The following is an 11,994-nucleotide window of genomic DNA, read 5'->3' as shown; positions in this document are numbered from 1 at the left end:
TAACTGCACTTCTTTGCTGTTTCCTATGCCCCTTCCAGCTAATCTCTGCCCTGCTTTCTTTTCTGACTCGTTTCTTTTATGTTGCTGTTGCCGATCATTTCTGGGTGCAACTTTCCTATCTGAGGGCAATTTACTTGGAAGAAAGTCTCTTTGCACTTCGTGGAGTATGCTTCTGTGTTGGAGTGCCTGAGACTAAGGAACACAGGCTGGAATATCCTTTATTATTCACTTGTAGGATCGCTGATCGTCGAAGCGCATTGTTAGCTGCATTCGGAAGTGAAGTTTAGCTGGAGTGTAGTAGCAATCTAACGATGCCCTGAAACCACAGGCATTTTCCTTATTTTCAATAGGAAACAATGATAGAAGGAAGCGTGAACAGATTTTATGCAATGCTTAAACATTGAACATGGGCTTTTTTTTAAAATGAGCAACATGACTCTAGATCTGAAAAACTAATAGGCAGAATATGTGGCCCTGGTCTAATGATAGGTGAGAACAGTGAACAGACCCTCCGTAGTTCTACGCTTCAGGGTTTCAGCAGGCAAAACGGATTTCAAAAATGTGTATTTTCAGCTTGGCGCAGGTGTGCCTAAATTGATTGTGGGCATTTCCTCCCACTTCTGGTGAGCCACGGCGGCTCAGCAACGCAACTGGTTGCTTCTGGTGGAGGCGAGCTCCTCTTTCACCTTCACAGAGCCGCCATCCCTCCAGGCAATGAGAGTCTGAGTCCAACCCTGGCAGGCATGTCCAAAGTCTGTTTCGGGGCCTAATCCGGCCCACCGGTCGGTTGAATCCAGCCCCTGTAGTTTATTTTGTGGGGTAAAATCCTAAAAAAACCCTCAACTTCAACCCTAAAAAAAGTTCAACAACGTTGGGGTTAAATCTACCACAGCACTGACTGCGACATGATCACTCCCTGGTGGTGAGCAAAGAGGACCTGTAGCCAATCTAAGGTTCTGCACTTTGGCAGGAAGAACCAGCTGCACCAATATAAGTTGAGGGACACTGGTTTGCTGGTAGAGAAAAGGATCTAGGGATCTTAGTGGACCACAAGCTTAAGATGAGTAAACCTGAGAGTGATGCAGCAGCAGCAAAAACTGCTAATTCTATTTCAGGCTGCAACAACACAGGTGTCCAGAGGAATGGAAGACAATAAAATTCAAGATAGTAACAATTTATTGTGCATTTATTCATAATCCATTAAAAATATTTATTTTTATTCCATTCTCTTCCAGTTCTTTTTCTTCTTGACACGTGGAGTTACACAGGGAGTAGATCATATATCCTAAGGAACGGAAAAACCTAAAATTCCGTGAGATCTTTTGAGGCAAAATAATGTTAACACTTTTCGGATCTCTCTCTGTCCCCTGCCCTGTCCTGTCTTTTGCAAAACAAAGGTGTCAACCCTGTGCCCAGACAGCAAGACCCTCCCCCCTCGGCCTCCCTGAGGTGGTCCAGAGGAAAGAAGAGCAAGGCATAAGGCCCCAGCTGGGCTGCAGGAGTTGCCAGAAGGAGGCCTACAAAATGCCACCCAGCCATCTTAGGGACTCCACTCTGCATCTGTGTAGGGTTTACTTGGGAGCCTTGTCTTCCCCTGAAGCCATCCGATGGGATCCCTGTCAGTGTTTGTAAAAAAAAGAAAAAAGGAAAGGGTTCTGACCTCCCTTTGTCTCCTCAGACCCTTGTCGGCATAAAAGAGTCCACAAGAATATCCTTGCAGAGTGCTTTCTGCTTTTATTCTTAAAAGTCTTTGTGCAAAAGCGACTGACCAACTGTACACACCTCAACACTACCAGCTTTCACTAACTAACCAACCAACCCAACACCAAACTAACCTTTCTCTCTATATATACAACCCGGTGCAGACCGCTGACTCATGCTGACCCAGCTTTTTTAAGCATTAAAGAAACAGCAGCCATTTTAGCCGTGACACCCCTTCTGTTTCTTAAATGTGAAAAACCTCAACAGAAACAATACATACATACATACAGTACACTATATACATAAACCCAGTTTTGGCATCAATTAATTATGACATGTTGCTGGCAAAGGCTTGGTAAACAAATCAGCAATATTATCCTATAATTGACAATACTCCAGTTTGATTACCCCATTCTGTACACAATCTTTAACATTTGCATGACGGATAGCAATATGTTTTGATGCGGATTTCATTATTTCCAAGCCCGCTAACACAATGCACAATTGGCTATCTTCATACACTTGGATAGGCAAATCTACTTTACAATCTAGATCTTTTAGTATCTGTATAAACCACATGATTTCATTGCATGCTAGTGACAGGCTCCCATATTCTGCCTCACAGGATGAGGTCGCAACAAATCCTTGTTTCTTTGACCTCCACCCAATTATGGAATTGGCAAACACCATAACCATTCCACTTGTAGATTTTCTAGTAGCTACACAGCTTCCCCAGTCCGCATCAACAAATACTTCTATTTTTTCGTCTTGTGTACTATATATCTTCAAACATACATTTAATGTCCCCTTTAGATATCCGATAAGCCTTTTCAAAGCACACCAATCGGTAGAACTGGGTTTAGATACACGTTGGCTTAGAACATTTGTAGCACATGCAATGTCTGGCCTTGACCACTGGCTTAAATACAGCAGTGATCCTATTTTTTAGTGATACAACTCAGGCTGATCAAATTCATCATCACACACTGTCTTTGGGAAATCTGGTGTCATGGGAGTCTGAACTGGCTTGCAGTTTTCCATGCCAAACTGCTCTATCAAACGAAGAATTTTCTCTTTCTGGCTCAATAGGAAGCTTCCTAACTTACTTCTACTCCCAAGTAATTGCTTACAGGCCCTAAGGCTTTAAGCTTAAACTTCTTTTCCAGTTGACTTGTGAGCTTCTGGATCTCATCTGTGGAACTCCCTGCTACAAGCAAATCATCAACAAAAACTAAGAGCATTAGATATTTGTTGCCTGTCCCCTTGGTGTACAACCAAGTTTTACAAGGGCTTCATTTAAACACTGGTTCCAACACCTTCAACTTTGTTTGAGACCGTAAACAGCCTTTTTTAAAGGCCAGACTGCACCATTCCCCTCTTCAAACCCAGGGGGTTGTCTGATTAACACTTCATGGTCTAAATTTGCATGCAGATATGCAGCATCAGGTAGGGACGCAGGTGGCGCTGTGGGCTAAAGCCTCAGCGCCTAGGGCTTGCCGATCGAAAGGTCGGCGGTTCGAATCCCCACGGCGGGGTGCGCTCCCGTCGTTCGGTCCCAGCGCCTGCCAACCTAGCAGTTCGAAAGCACTCTCGGGTGCAAGTAGATAAATAGGGACCGCTTACTAGCGGGAAGGTAAACGGTGTTTCCGTGTGTGGCTCTGGCTCGCCAGAGCAGCGATGTCACGCTGGCCACGTGACCCGGAAGTGTCTTCGGACAGCACTGGCCCCCGGCCTCTTTGAGTGAGATGGGCGCACAACCCTACAGTCTGTCAAGACTGGCCCGTACGGGCAGGGGTACCTTTACCTTTATGCAGCATCAACATCAAAATGGTGCACTGCTAATTGTCTTGCAGCAGCAATAGAGAGCATTAAACGAAAAGTTTCACTCTTTACAGTTGGAGAAAACACTTCATCATAACTCTCCCCTTTAATCTGAGTGAACCCTCTGGCTACTAATCTGGCTCAAAAACGTGGTTCCCCAGATGCAAGGGTTTTCCTTTTCTAAACCCACTTGCATGACACCAAACACTTTGTTACGTTTAAAAGAGTCCATTTCTTCTTTCATAGCTTGTTCCCACAAAGCACGTTCCCCAGGGGGTAAGTCTAAGACTTCATTATAACTTTGTGGTTCCACACAACTCACATTCCAGATTCTCACTCCTAGGGTCAAATGCTGAGGAAGTACACCCTTGTTTGAACGTTGGGAGCGTCTAGGTGCAACTACTTCTTCTCCCCCCTTGTCTCTGGCTCTTCTTCCTCTTCCTCTAGAGAAGTATTATCTATTGCCACATCTTTTGGAGAAATCTGTGCCTCCTCCTCCTGCTGCTCCTGTGTTGCCAATGGCTGAGAAGAAGCCTCTTCTCTTACTTGCAGAGGCAGCAGGCAATCTGGGTTGGCATGGATCGCAGTCCATCTGTCCTGGTCAGCAAAGTCTGCGCTTTGTGACAGAACCACGCGTTCTGGGCATAAATTGAAACGCCACCCTTTGCCATAGGGCTGATATCCCACAAACCACAGTCTCTGCACTCTAGCCCCCCCTTTCTGGCGCTGAGCTTTGGGGATATTTACATGTGCCCAAGAACCCCAGTTATGGAGCATTGTCCACTCTGGTTCTTTCCCATACAACACAAGATAAGGAATATCTTTTATAGAGCTACACCAGGTTCTATTAATCAAAACGTTTGCTGCAAGGAAAGCCTCACCCCACAGCCTATGGTTGTACCCAATCCTGCATCCACTAGCAGGCAATCCTTTACTGACTGTATTACAGCCCCACTTCTTTCACACAGACCATTTTCAGCAGGGCTATAAGGGTTAGTCAAATGGTGAGTAATCCCCTTACGTCGCAACCATGCTCCAAATTGTTTGTTCAGAAAATCTGCACCCCTATCTGTTTGCAACTGCACAACAGGGCGAGCGAAGAGCTTTTCAGCTTGGGCAACCCATTCTCTGAATGTGGGGAAACACTCCGGTTTCTGCTTTAACAAAAACAACCAACTAAAACGTGATTAATATCTTTTACCAGAAAAGCATATTTGGCGCCCCCTTCAGTCTTCTGTGGAAAAGGGCCTATCACGTCACAATGGACAAGTTCTAAAACCTCTTTAGATACTCTGTCACTTTTAGAAGCCACTGGCTTCCTCTTAGATTTGGCCATTTTACATACATTGCAATCTAGGAAACAGATGCAGCTATTTACTTTTAGGTTCTTGCACACCTTTTGCATCTCTGAAAGCACACGGAAATTGGCATGACCCAGTTTTCTGTGCAGTTCATGTACACACCCCTTATGAGCTGGCAAATCATCCTGAACCACCTGGACTGCTTTAACAGGCTTGTCCTGCATTACATATAACCCATTTTCCAACTTTGCATGGCCACATACCTGAGTTCCATTCTTTATCAGACAACCATCCTGCATGAACTTAACACTATACCCTGCATTACTCAAACAGCTTACAGACAGTAAACAATAGTCCAAACTGCTGACAAACAGAGTCTCTGGTAGAGTAGTGTTGAAGCACTGCAGGAAACCTGTTCCCTGGCGATCAATCTTGCTTCTACGACCATCAGCAAGATAGATTGAGTCTTTTCCATCAGCTGGCTTCCCCAGGGTCTTAAAGTCCTCCCGACTGTTGCAGATAATCCTGCTGCTACCAGAGTCCAGCAACCATGTTCCTCGAGGTATCTTCCTCTCAAGAAAATGCAGACACAAGTTGAGCAGAATGCGTGTTCTTCTTCCCTGAAGAGAACCCCTTCTGCTTACATTTCTGCGTCGATTGCTGTCTCTGCTCGTCTCCTGGAGGTCTTGCCCTGCATTGACGTTGGAGATGCCCGGGTTGGTTGCATCTATAGGACCTCCTCACCGCCATGGCCAAGTCCCAAACTTGGCATTGCCCCATTGGCAGATCCTGCTGCTGGCCCCCTCGGCTGTAACTCCTCTGCTCTTGGAGTTCAGCCTGTCTGTCTGACCTTATTTCTGCTTCTTCGGTCAATCTTCCAACCACATACTCAAGGGTCAGATTTCGGGGACGCATACTCTCCATGCTGTTAAGCACAGGCAACCAGCTTTCAGGCAAACTTGAAAGGATAATGTAGGTTTGATCAGTTTCATCCTAACGCTTACCTCTCTGTTGTAGTTGAAGAAACAGAGATTTCAGCGTTTGAAGATGAGTTGCCAAACTCTCACCTTCTTCCATAACAGTCCTGAACACCCTTTTGGTCAGAGAAATTATAGTTCCAGCAGTTTCTCTGACATGCATTGCCCTTAATAAATTCCAGCACTCAAACGCTGTGCTGGCATTTGCTACATGCAATAACTGAGAGTTGCTCAAACACAGCATAATTTGGGCATGAGCCCTTTAATCCAGCCGTCTTTTCTCAGTAGAGTCCCGTCTCAAAACCTCAGTTTCAACACAGTCCCATAGTCCATCTCTCCTTAACAACTGCTGCATTTTTATTGACCAACTCAGCCAGTTGCTTTCTGAGAGAAGTTCAAAAGGGATGCCTCCCCCAATATTTACAACTTGGGAAGACTGGAAATCTGCCATCTCTGCTGGTGCTTGCTGAGCCCCTTCTGTGGGGTCTCCAGCAATCTCTCCTGACTCTCTCTTTAGAGTCCGACTGGACAGTCCTGGCTGGCACTCACCGGCCTCTAGCTGCTGCCTCTGTTGACCCTCAGGTCCTGCCTGGCTCTGCAACTGGTGTAGCCGCTCTGTGAGTCACCTACTGTGGTCCTCTAGCAGTTCAAACTGTTCCAGTAGCCGACGCTGAGTGCTTTCCTCATCCTCAGATCCTAGCCGCTCCAGCGTCGCTGCAGACAGTTACGGCTATATGTCCTCAATGATGATGTCATCTGGATGGAAGAGAATGAGAAGAGAATGCAAATGCAAATGAAAATAAGATTTTCCCACAGGCCTTTAGTCAAAGGCCGCTGTCTCCAAGGTGTGGGGCTTACCTTCTTTTGGCTTCCGGCGGAAGCATGCCAGTTCCGGCCGAATGACAGTCATCTGCAGAGGAAAGAAAAATCAGGGTCAGATGGGAGCAAGAGAGCACAGAAGCAGCGCCAAGTCAGGAAGGACAAGTCTCCCTCTGTCTTGGGCCCAACCCCTTGTTCCAGAGGACCTCCCTGGGCCCTGCAGCCCCCTGGGCAGAGGTGGAAGGGCAGCAGCAGGAAAGGGGGCAGGAAAAGCCTCTGGCCTCATCCTGGCCCCCAGGGACACACCCCGCAAATTGTGCGCTAAAGATCACTTGGGGATGTGATCATGGGGGGGATGGAAGTAACCAAAGAAATGAATAGAAGAAGGCAAGGTACTTACTCTGAGTTTGGGATACTTCCGGGCAATGGCCAGCAGCAAGGAGATGCTGCTGGCCGCAAGTTGTTGCGCCTCCCCACTTTCGCCCAGGGCGTATCCTCTGAGGTCCTGCAGGAGGAAAGAGCATTTCAGAGTCAGGGGCCAGTCTGGGCCAAAGCGGCCCCCACTGCCCCCACCACAGAGTGCCTGCACTTCTGGACCATGAGGGGATGCCAGCTTTGGTCTTGGACCAAATTGAGGGCCAAATAGGCTCTGTGCCCCAGAAATGGGGCAGTCCATTGGGTAAGGGACGGGGGGGGGGACAACCCTAAAACCACCCCGGATGCCATAGGGACACTTACACTGAGCAGCTGGAGGAGGGTGCCAGGGTTGGGTGACTCCATCAGAAGACTGCCCAGCAGAAGGCGGAAGTGCCTCTTCAGTTCCTGCGGGAAAAGAGAGAAGAGAGTTTGAATGCTGAGTTGGGTTCTGGAAGGGTGTGGCGAAGAGGAAGAAAGAGAATGTGAAGTCAAAACAAAGGACATACTTCTCTCTTCTCCTCCTCCTCCTCCTTCTTGGCCCCAATCAATACAGCCTCCAACATCCTGTGCAGGATGGCACTAAGCATGTCAGAGGTGAATTTCGGCCTCATCGTGCTGCAGAAATGAAAGGGAGAGGGTTAGAGTCTCCCTTGCCCCTTTCTCCCTCCCGCCTGCTCTTTCCCCCTGGAGTTCTGCCCCCCCACCCACAACCCCATCGATGCCAAAGACCCCACTCACCTTAGCTGGAGGAGGGCCTCCAAGGCAAGGGCCAGGGTCAGGGGCCGATCCCTGAAGTGCTCCAAGGGCCCCAAGATGTCCTGGAAGAGAACAGAGGAGGAAAATCAGCTCCCACCCCAAACACCAGGCTTGGCTTTGCAGGGGAATGGCAACCCCATGGCCTAAGCCGGCAGGGTCCTCCTCCCCACAGATGCACAGCCCCTTCCCCCCACCTCCCTGTGGGGGTCCCTCACCCCCCCCATCACTCACCAGAATTTTTTGGGCTGTCTCCTCCTTGGAGCACGTCAGGGATCGGAGCCCCCTGAGCTCCGCTGCCTGGCAGCTCTCAATGACCCCCAGGATGTAGCGCTGTTCGTCCTCCAGCATCTGAAATGCAAAAGTCAGGCTGTCAGTTCCTTGTGAGGGGAGGGCTTCTCCGCACCTGAGAGTGCAGAGTGGGGGGCAAAGAGCCCGGGGGGCAGGGGGGGGCAGGTCTGAGGGATCCAGTCCCTGCTCTTGTTTTCTCCAATACTCACCCCTCGGGCTGGTATTCTGAACCGCAGCAGAACTGCAAACAGAAGGACATGGGAAGAGGTGAGTCCTCTTTTGCATCCTTGGACTAGTTGCCCCCCATGCCCATCCCTGCCCTCCTCTGTCCAAAAAAGGAGGGCCACTGGCTTACCTGGTGCCACGGGCTGCTCTGTGTCTGGCTGGGGGGCCACCCTGTGGCAGCGCCTGAAAAGGCGCCTTATGCACCTGATCCTAGAAGAGAGGAGTGGAAAGAGTGACTCAGATGCTGGCAGCCCCAATTCTTGGGGGGTGTTTGGGGGTGAGGAGGGGAGTCTGGAGAATACAGTGAACCACTGCTGAATTGGCAGAACAGAAATGCGTATGTGGAGCCTACCAAACCAAACCATTGAAATATTACAAACACAGCTCTCAACACTCTTAAATGATGAAATAGAAATATAAAATGGATGAACAAAAATCATTTGAATTTGGAAACAGACCAAGTAAATTACTTGCATGGCAGATAAAGAAAAGACAGGGAAAGACAAATAAAGTAGTATATGAAGGAAAAGCAGTGGAGACGGAATAAATAAATGCTTTGTAAAATACTTCACCAATGTATATAAAAAAGGTGCAGAAACTCGACAACAAATTATAAAGTATCTTCAAGGAAAACAAATCCCAAAAATAGGTGAAAACAGACGGAAGCAGCTAAACGCACCAGTAACAACAATGGAGATACAACAAGCAATTTCCAATCTTAAACTGGGGAAAGCTCCACGTGCAGATGGACTATCCGCGATACACTACCAAAGGTTAGAAGATGCTGTAACAATGCCTTTTAAAAAATTAATGAACGAGATCATGCAAGAAGGAAAAATACCAAAGTCGTGGCAAGAAGCCAATATTGTATTAATTCACAAACAAAGCACAGCTAGAGAATGAGTTAACAATTACAGACCCATATCATTATTAAATAATGATTATAAATTGTTTGCGGGGATATTAGCAAATAGGCTGAAATCGGTCCTAAAGGATGTAATAGACCAAGACCAAGTAGGATTCCTCCCAAATAGGCATATAAAAGCAAATATGAGAATAGTAATTGATCTAATTGAATATTTGGAAATGAGACCCAACAAAAAAAGCGGCGTTTATGCTAACAGATGCCGAGAAGGCTTTCGATAACCTATCAAGATCGTTCCTTCAGGAAGTAGCAGAAGCAGTAGGACTGGGTGAAAACTACTGCAGAGCAATAAACACAATATATGAAAACCAGCAGGGATGTTTAATAAGCAATGGTGAAAAGACGGATCCTTGAAATATAGAGAAAGGTACCAGGCAAGGATGCCCGCTTTCACCGTTCCTTTTTATACTAACTTTGGAAATCCTGATTTTAGAAATAAAGAAAGAAAAAGAGATAAAGGGAATTACATGAGGCTAGGATGTTTTCAAAATTAGAGCTTTTGCGTACAATATTATATTAGCACCTGAGGAGCCAGGAACCAGTCTAATGAAAGCATTGCGGATAATGAATGAGTTCGGGAAAGTAGCAGGCTTCAAGATAAATATGTCAAAAACAAAACTTATGGCAAAAAACATACAGGAATTAGAAAAGAGCGAACTACAGGAGAAATTGGGTTTGGAAATTGTTACAAAAGCAAAATATTTTGGTATAGAATTGATGATGAAAAATATTAATCTATTTGGAAACAATTATGAAAAAGCCTGGAAGGAAATTAGAAGAGATCTAGAAACCTGGAGTAGATTAAAGCTGACATTAATGGGGAGAATATCTATAATTAAGATGAATGTTTTACCCAAAATGATATATTTGTTCCAAACAATACTAATAATAATGAAAGAAAATTGTTTTGATGAGTGGAGAAAAGATCTAACAAAATTCATAAGGGATAACCAAAAAGCTATGCATAAGGTATAAACTATTAACAGATAAAAGGGAGAGAGGAGGACTGGCATTATGAAATCTAAAATTATATTATGAAGCAGAATGTCTCGTGTGGCTAAAAGAGTGGATTACCGTATTTTTCGCTCTATAGGACGCACTTTTTCCCCTTCAGAAATGAAGGGGAAATGTGTGTGCGTCCTATGGAGCGAAGACGCTATAGCCCCGCGACCCTCTCCCGGCTGGAGAGGTCACACGCGCCTATGGAAGGAGCCTCTTTAGCCGCGCGCCACCTCTTCAGCCGGGAGAGCGCTTGCAGGGCTAAAGCAGCCCCCCGCGACCCTCTCCCGGCTGGAGAGGTGACACGCGGCTATGGCAGGAGCCTCCATAGCTGCGCGTCACCTCTCCAGTCGGGAGAGCGCGCGCGAGGCTAAAGCAGCCCCCTGCGACCCTCCCGGCTGGAGAGGTGACGCGCGGCTATGGCAGGAGCCTCTATAGCAGCGCGTCACCTCTCCAGTCGGGAGAGCGCGCGCGGGGCTAAAGCAGGCTTTTGCGAGAGGTGAGGGAATTCCCCCACCTCCCAGGAAAGCCAAGAGAAGCCGTGCAGCCCTTTTAAAGTGTGCGCGGCTTCTGCCGGTTTTGCGGGAGGTGGGGGAATTCCCCCACTTCCCAGGAAAGCCAGGAGAAGCCGAGATCTCTTTAAAGGGGTTGCGCGGCTTCTGCGGGCTGTTGGGAGAGGTGAGGGAATCCCCCCACCTCCCAGTAAAGCCAGGAAAGCCCTGTGCAGCGTCTCCCGGCAAGGAGAGGCTGCACGGGGCTAAAAGGGAAGCCAAAACACCGAGCGAGATCCATCCCGCTCTCTGCCTTGGCTTCCTCCATAGCTGCGCGCAACCCCTCCAGCAAGGAGAGGCTGCATGGGGCTATGGATTCTTTAGCTCTGCGCAGCGTCTCCTGGCAAGGAGAGATTGCGCTGGGCTAAAGAGGAAGCCAAAACACCGAGCGGGATCCATCCCGCTCTCTGCCTTGGCTTCCTCCATAGCTGCGGGGTCCTCCGGCAAGGAGAGGCTGCACGGGGCTATGGATTCTTTAGCCCTGCGCAGCGTCTCCTGGCAAGGAGAGGTTGCGCTGGGCTAAAGAGGAAGCCAAAACACCGAGCGGGATCCATCCCGCTCTCTGTCTTGGCTTCCTCCATAGCTGTGCGCAACCCCTCCGGCAGGGAGAGGTTCTGCGCAGCCTGTATGCTGCTCTTTGGGGCTGGGTGGGGGGTGAAAATATTTTTTTTCTTGATTTCCCCCCCTAAAAACTGGGTGCGCCCTATGGTCCGGTGCGCCCTATGGTGCGAAAAATACGGTATATTGGAAAACACTAGTATTTTAAATCTAGAAAGTTTTGACAATAGGTATGGATGGCACGCCTACCTAGCATACGAGAAGATTAAGGTACATAATGGCTTCAAAAATCATATACTCAGAAATTCATTGTTTAAAGTTTAGAATAAACTTTAAAGTTTTACAGTTTTGGAATAAACAGCTATTAGAGCCACAAATCCCTTTATGGATCTCTCCATTAGAAGCCCATGCAGTTAAACAACACAATATGAATCCGAACTGGGCAACATCTAGACAAATACTGGAAGAAGACCAAGGAAAGTTAAAATTATAAACATATGAAGAATTAAAACAATATGGGATGGATAATTGGCAACCTAACCCTAACCCTAACCCTAACCCCCCCCCCCCCCCGGAGATTAAGAGAAAGGGATGCTACTTACAGTCTGCCCATGTCGTCCACAGAAACTCTAACTATTCCTCTATTAAAAAAATAA

The 11,994-nt window shown here is 47.4% G+C and overlaps 1 protein-coding gene across 3 annotated transcripts; it reads right to left on the bottom strand.

The window, feature by feature from the left end:
* Positions 1 to 6,337: 6,337 nt before the first annotated feature.
* On the bottom strand, positions 6,338 to 11,994 carry LOC310667268 (uncharacterized protein). Of its 3 annotated transcripts, XM_083419105.1 has the most exons (10): positions 11,941 to 11,994; positions 8,436 to 8,515; positions 8,290 to 8,321; positions 8,024 to 8,140; positions 7,775 to 7,854; positions 7,543 to 7,651; positions 7,358 to 7,441; positions 7,020 to 7,124; positions 6,659 to 6,710; positions 6,338 to 6,556 (listed from the first exon to the last, which is right to left on the bottom strand). In XM_083419105.1, exons 1-10 carry the CDS (start codon positions 11,949 to 11,951, stop codon positions 6,531 to 6,533), a joined length of 696 nt encoding a protein of 231 aa, XP_083275231.1. In that variant the 5' UTR covers positions 11,952 to 11,994; the 3' UTR covers positions 6,338 to 6,530. The 3 variants fall into 3 exon arrangements, with proteins under 3 accessions (XP_083275231.1, XP_083275230.1, XP_083275232.1); XM_083419104.1 differs by having other exon boundaries at positions 8,290 to 8,515; XM_083419106.1 differs by lacking the exon at positions 8,024 to 8,140 and having other exon boundaries at positions 8,290 to 8,515.

Source organism: Podarcis tiliguerta (genome assembly GCF_965153285.1).
Source record: "Podarcis tiliguerta genome assembly, chromosome: 16".
NCBI lineage: Eukaryota > Metazoa > Chordata > Lepidosauria > Squamata > Lacertidae > Podarcis > Podarcis tiliguerta.
The sequence above is the reverse complement of the archived record's forward strand: the minus strand, read 5'-3'. Positions and strand labels throughout refer to the sequence as shown.

Coding starts and splice junctions, on each gene's coding strand:
- LOC310667268 (XM_083419104.1), bottom strand. Junction 8,141..8,289: donor TCAGAATACCAGCCCGAGGG/GTGAGTATTGGA, acceptor TTTGCATTTCAG/ATGCTGGAGGACGAACAGCG. Junction 7,652..7,774: donor GAGGCCCTCCTCCAGCTAAG/GTGAGTGGGGTC, acceptor TCATTTCTGCAG/CACGATGAGGCCGAAATTCA.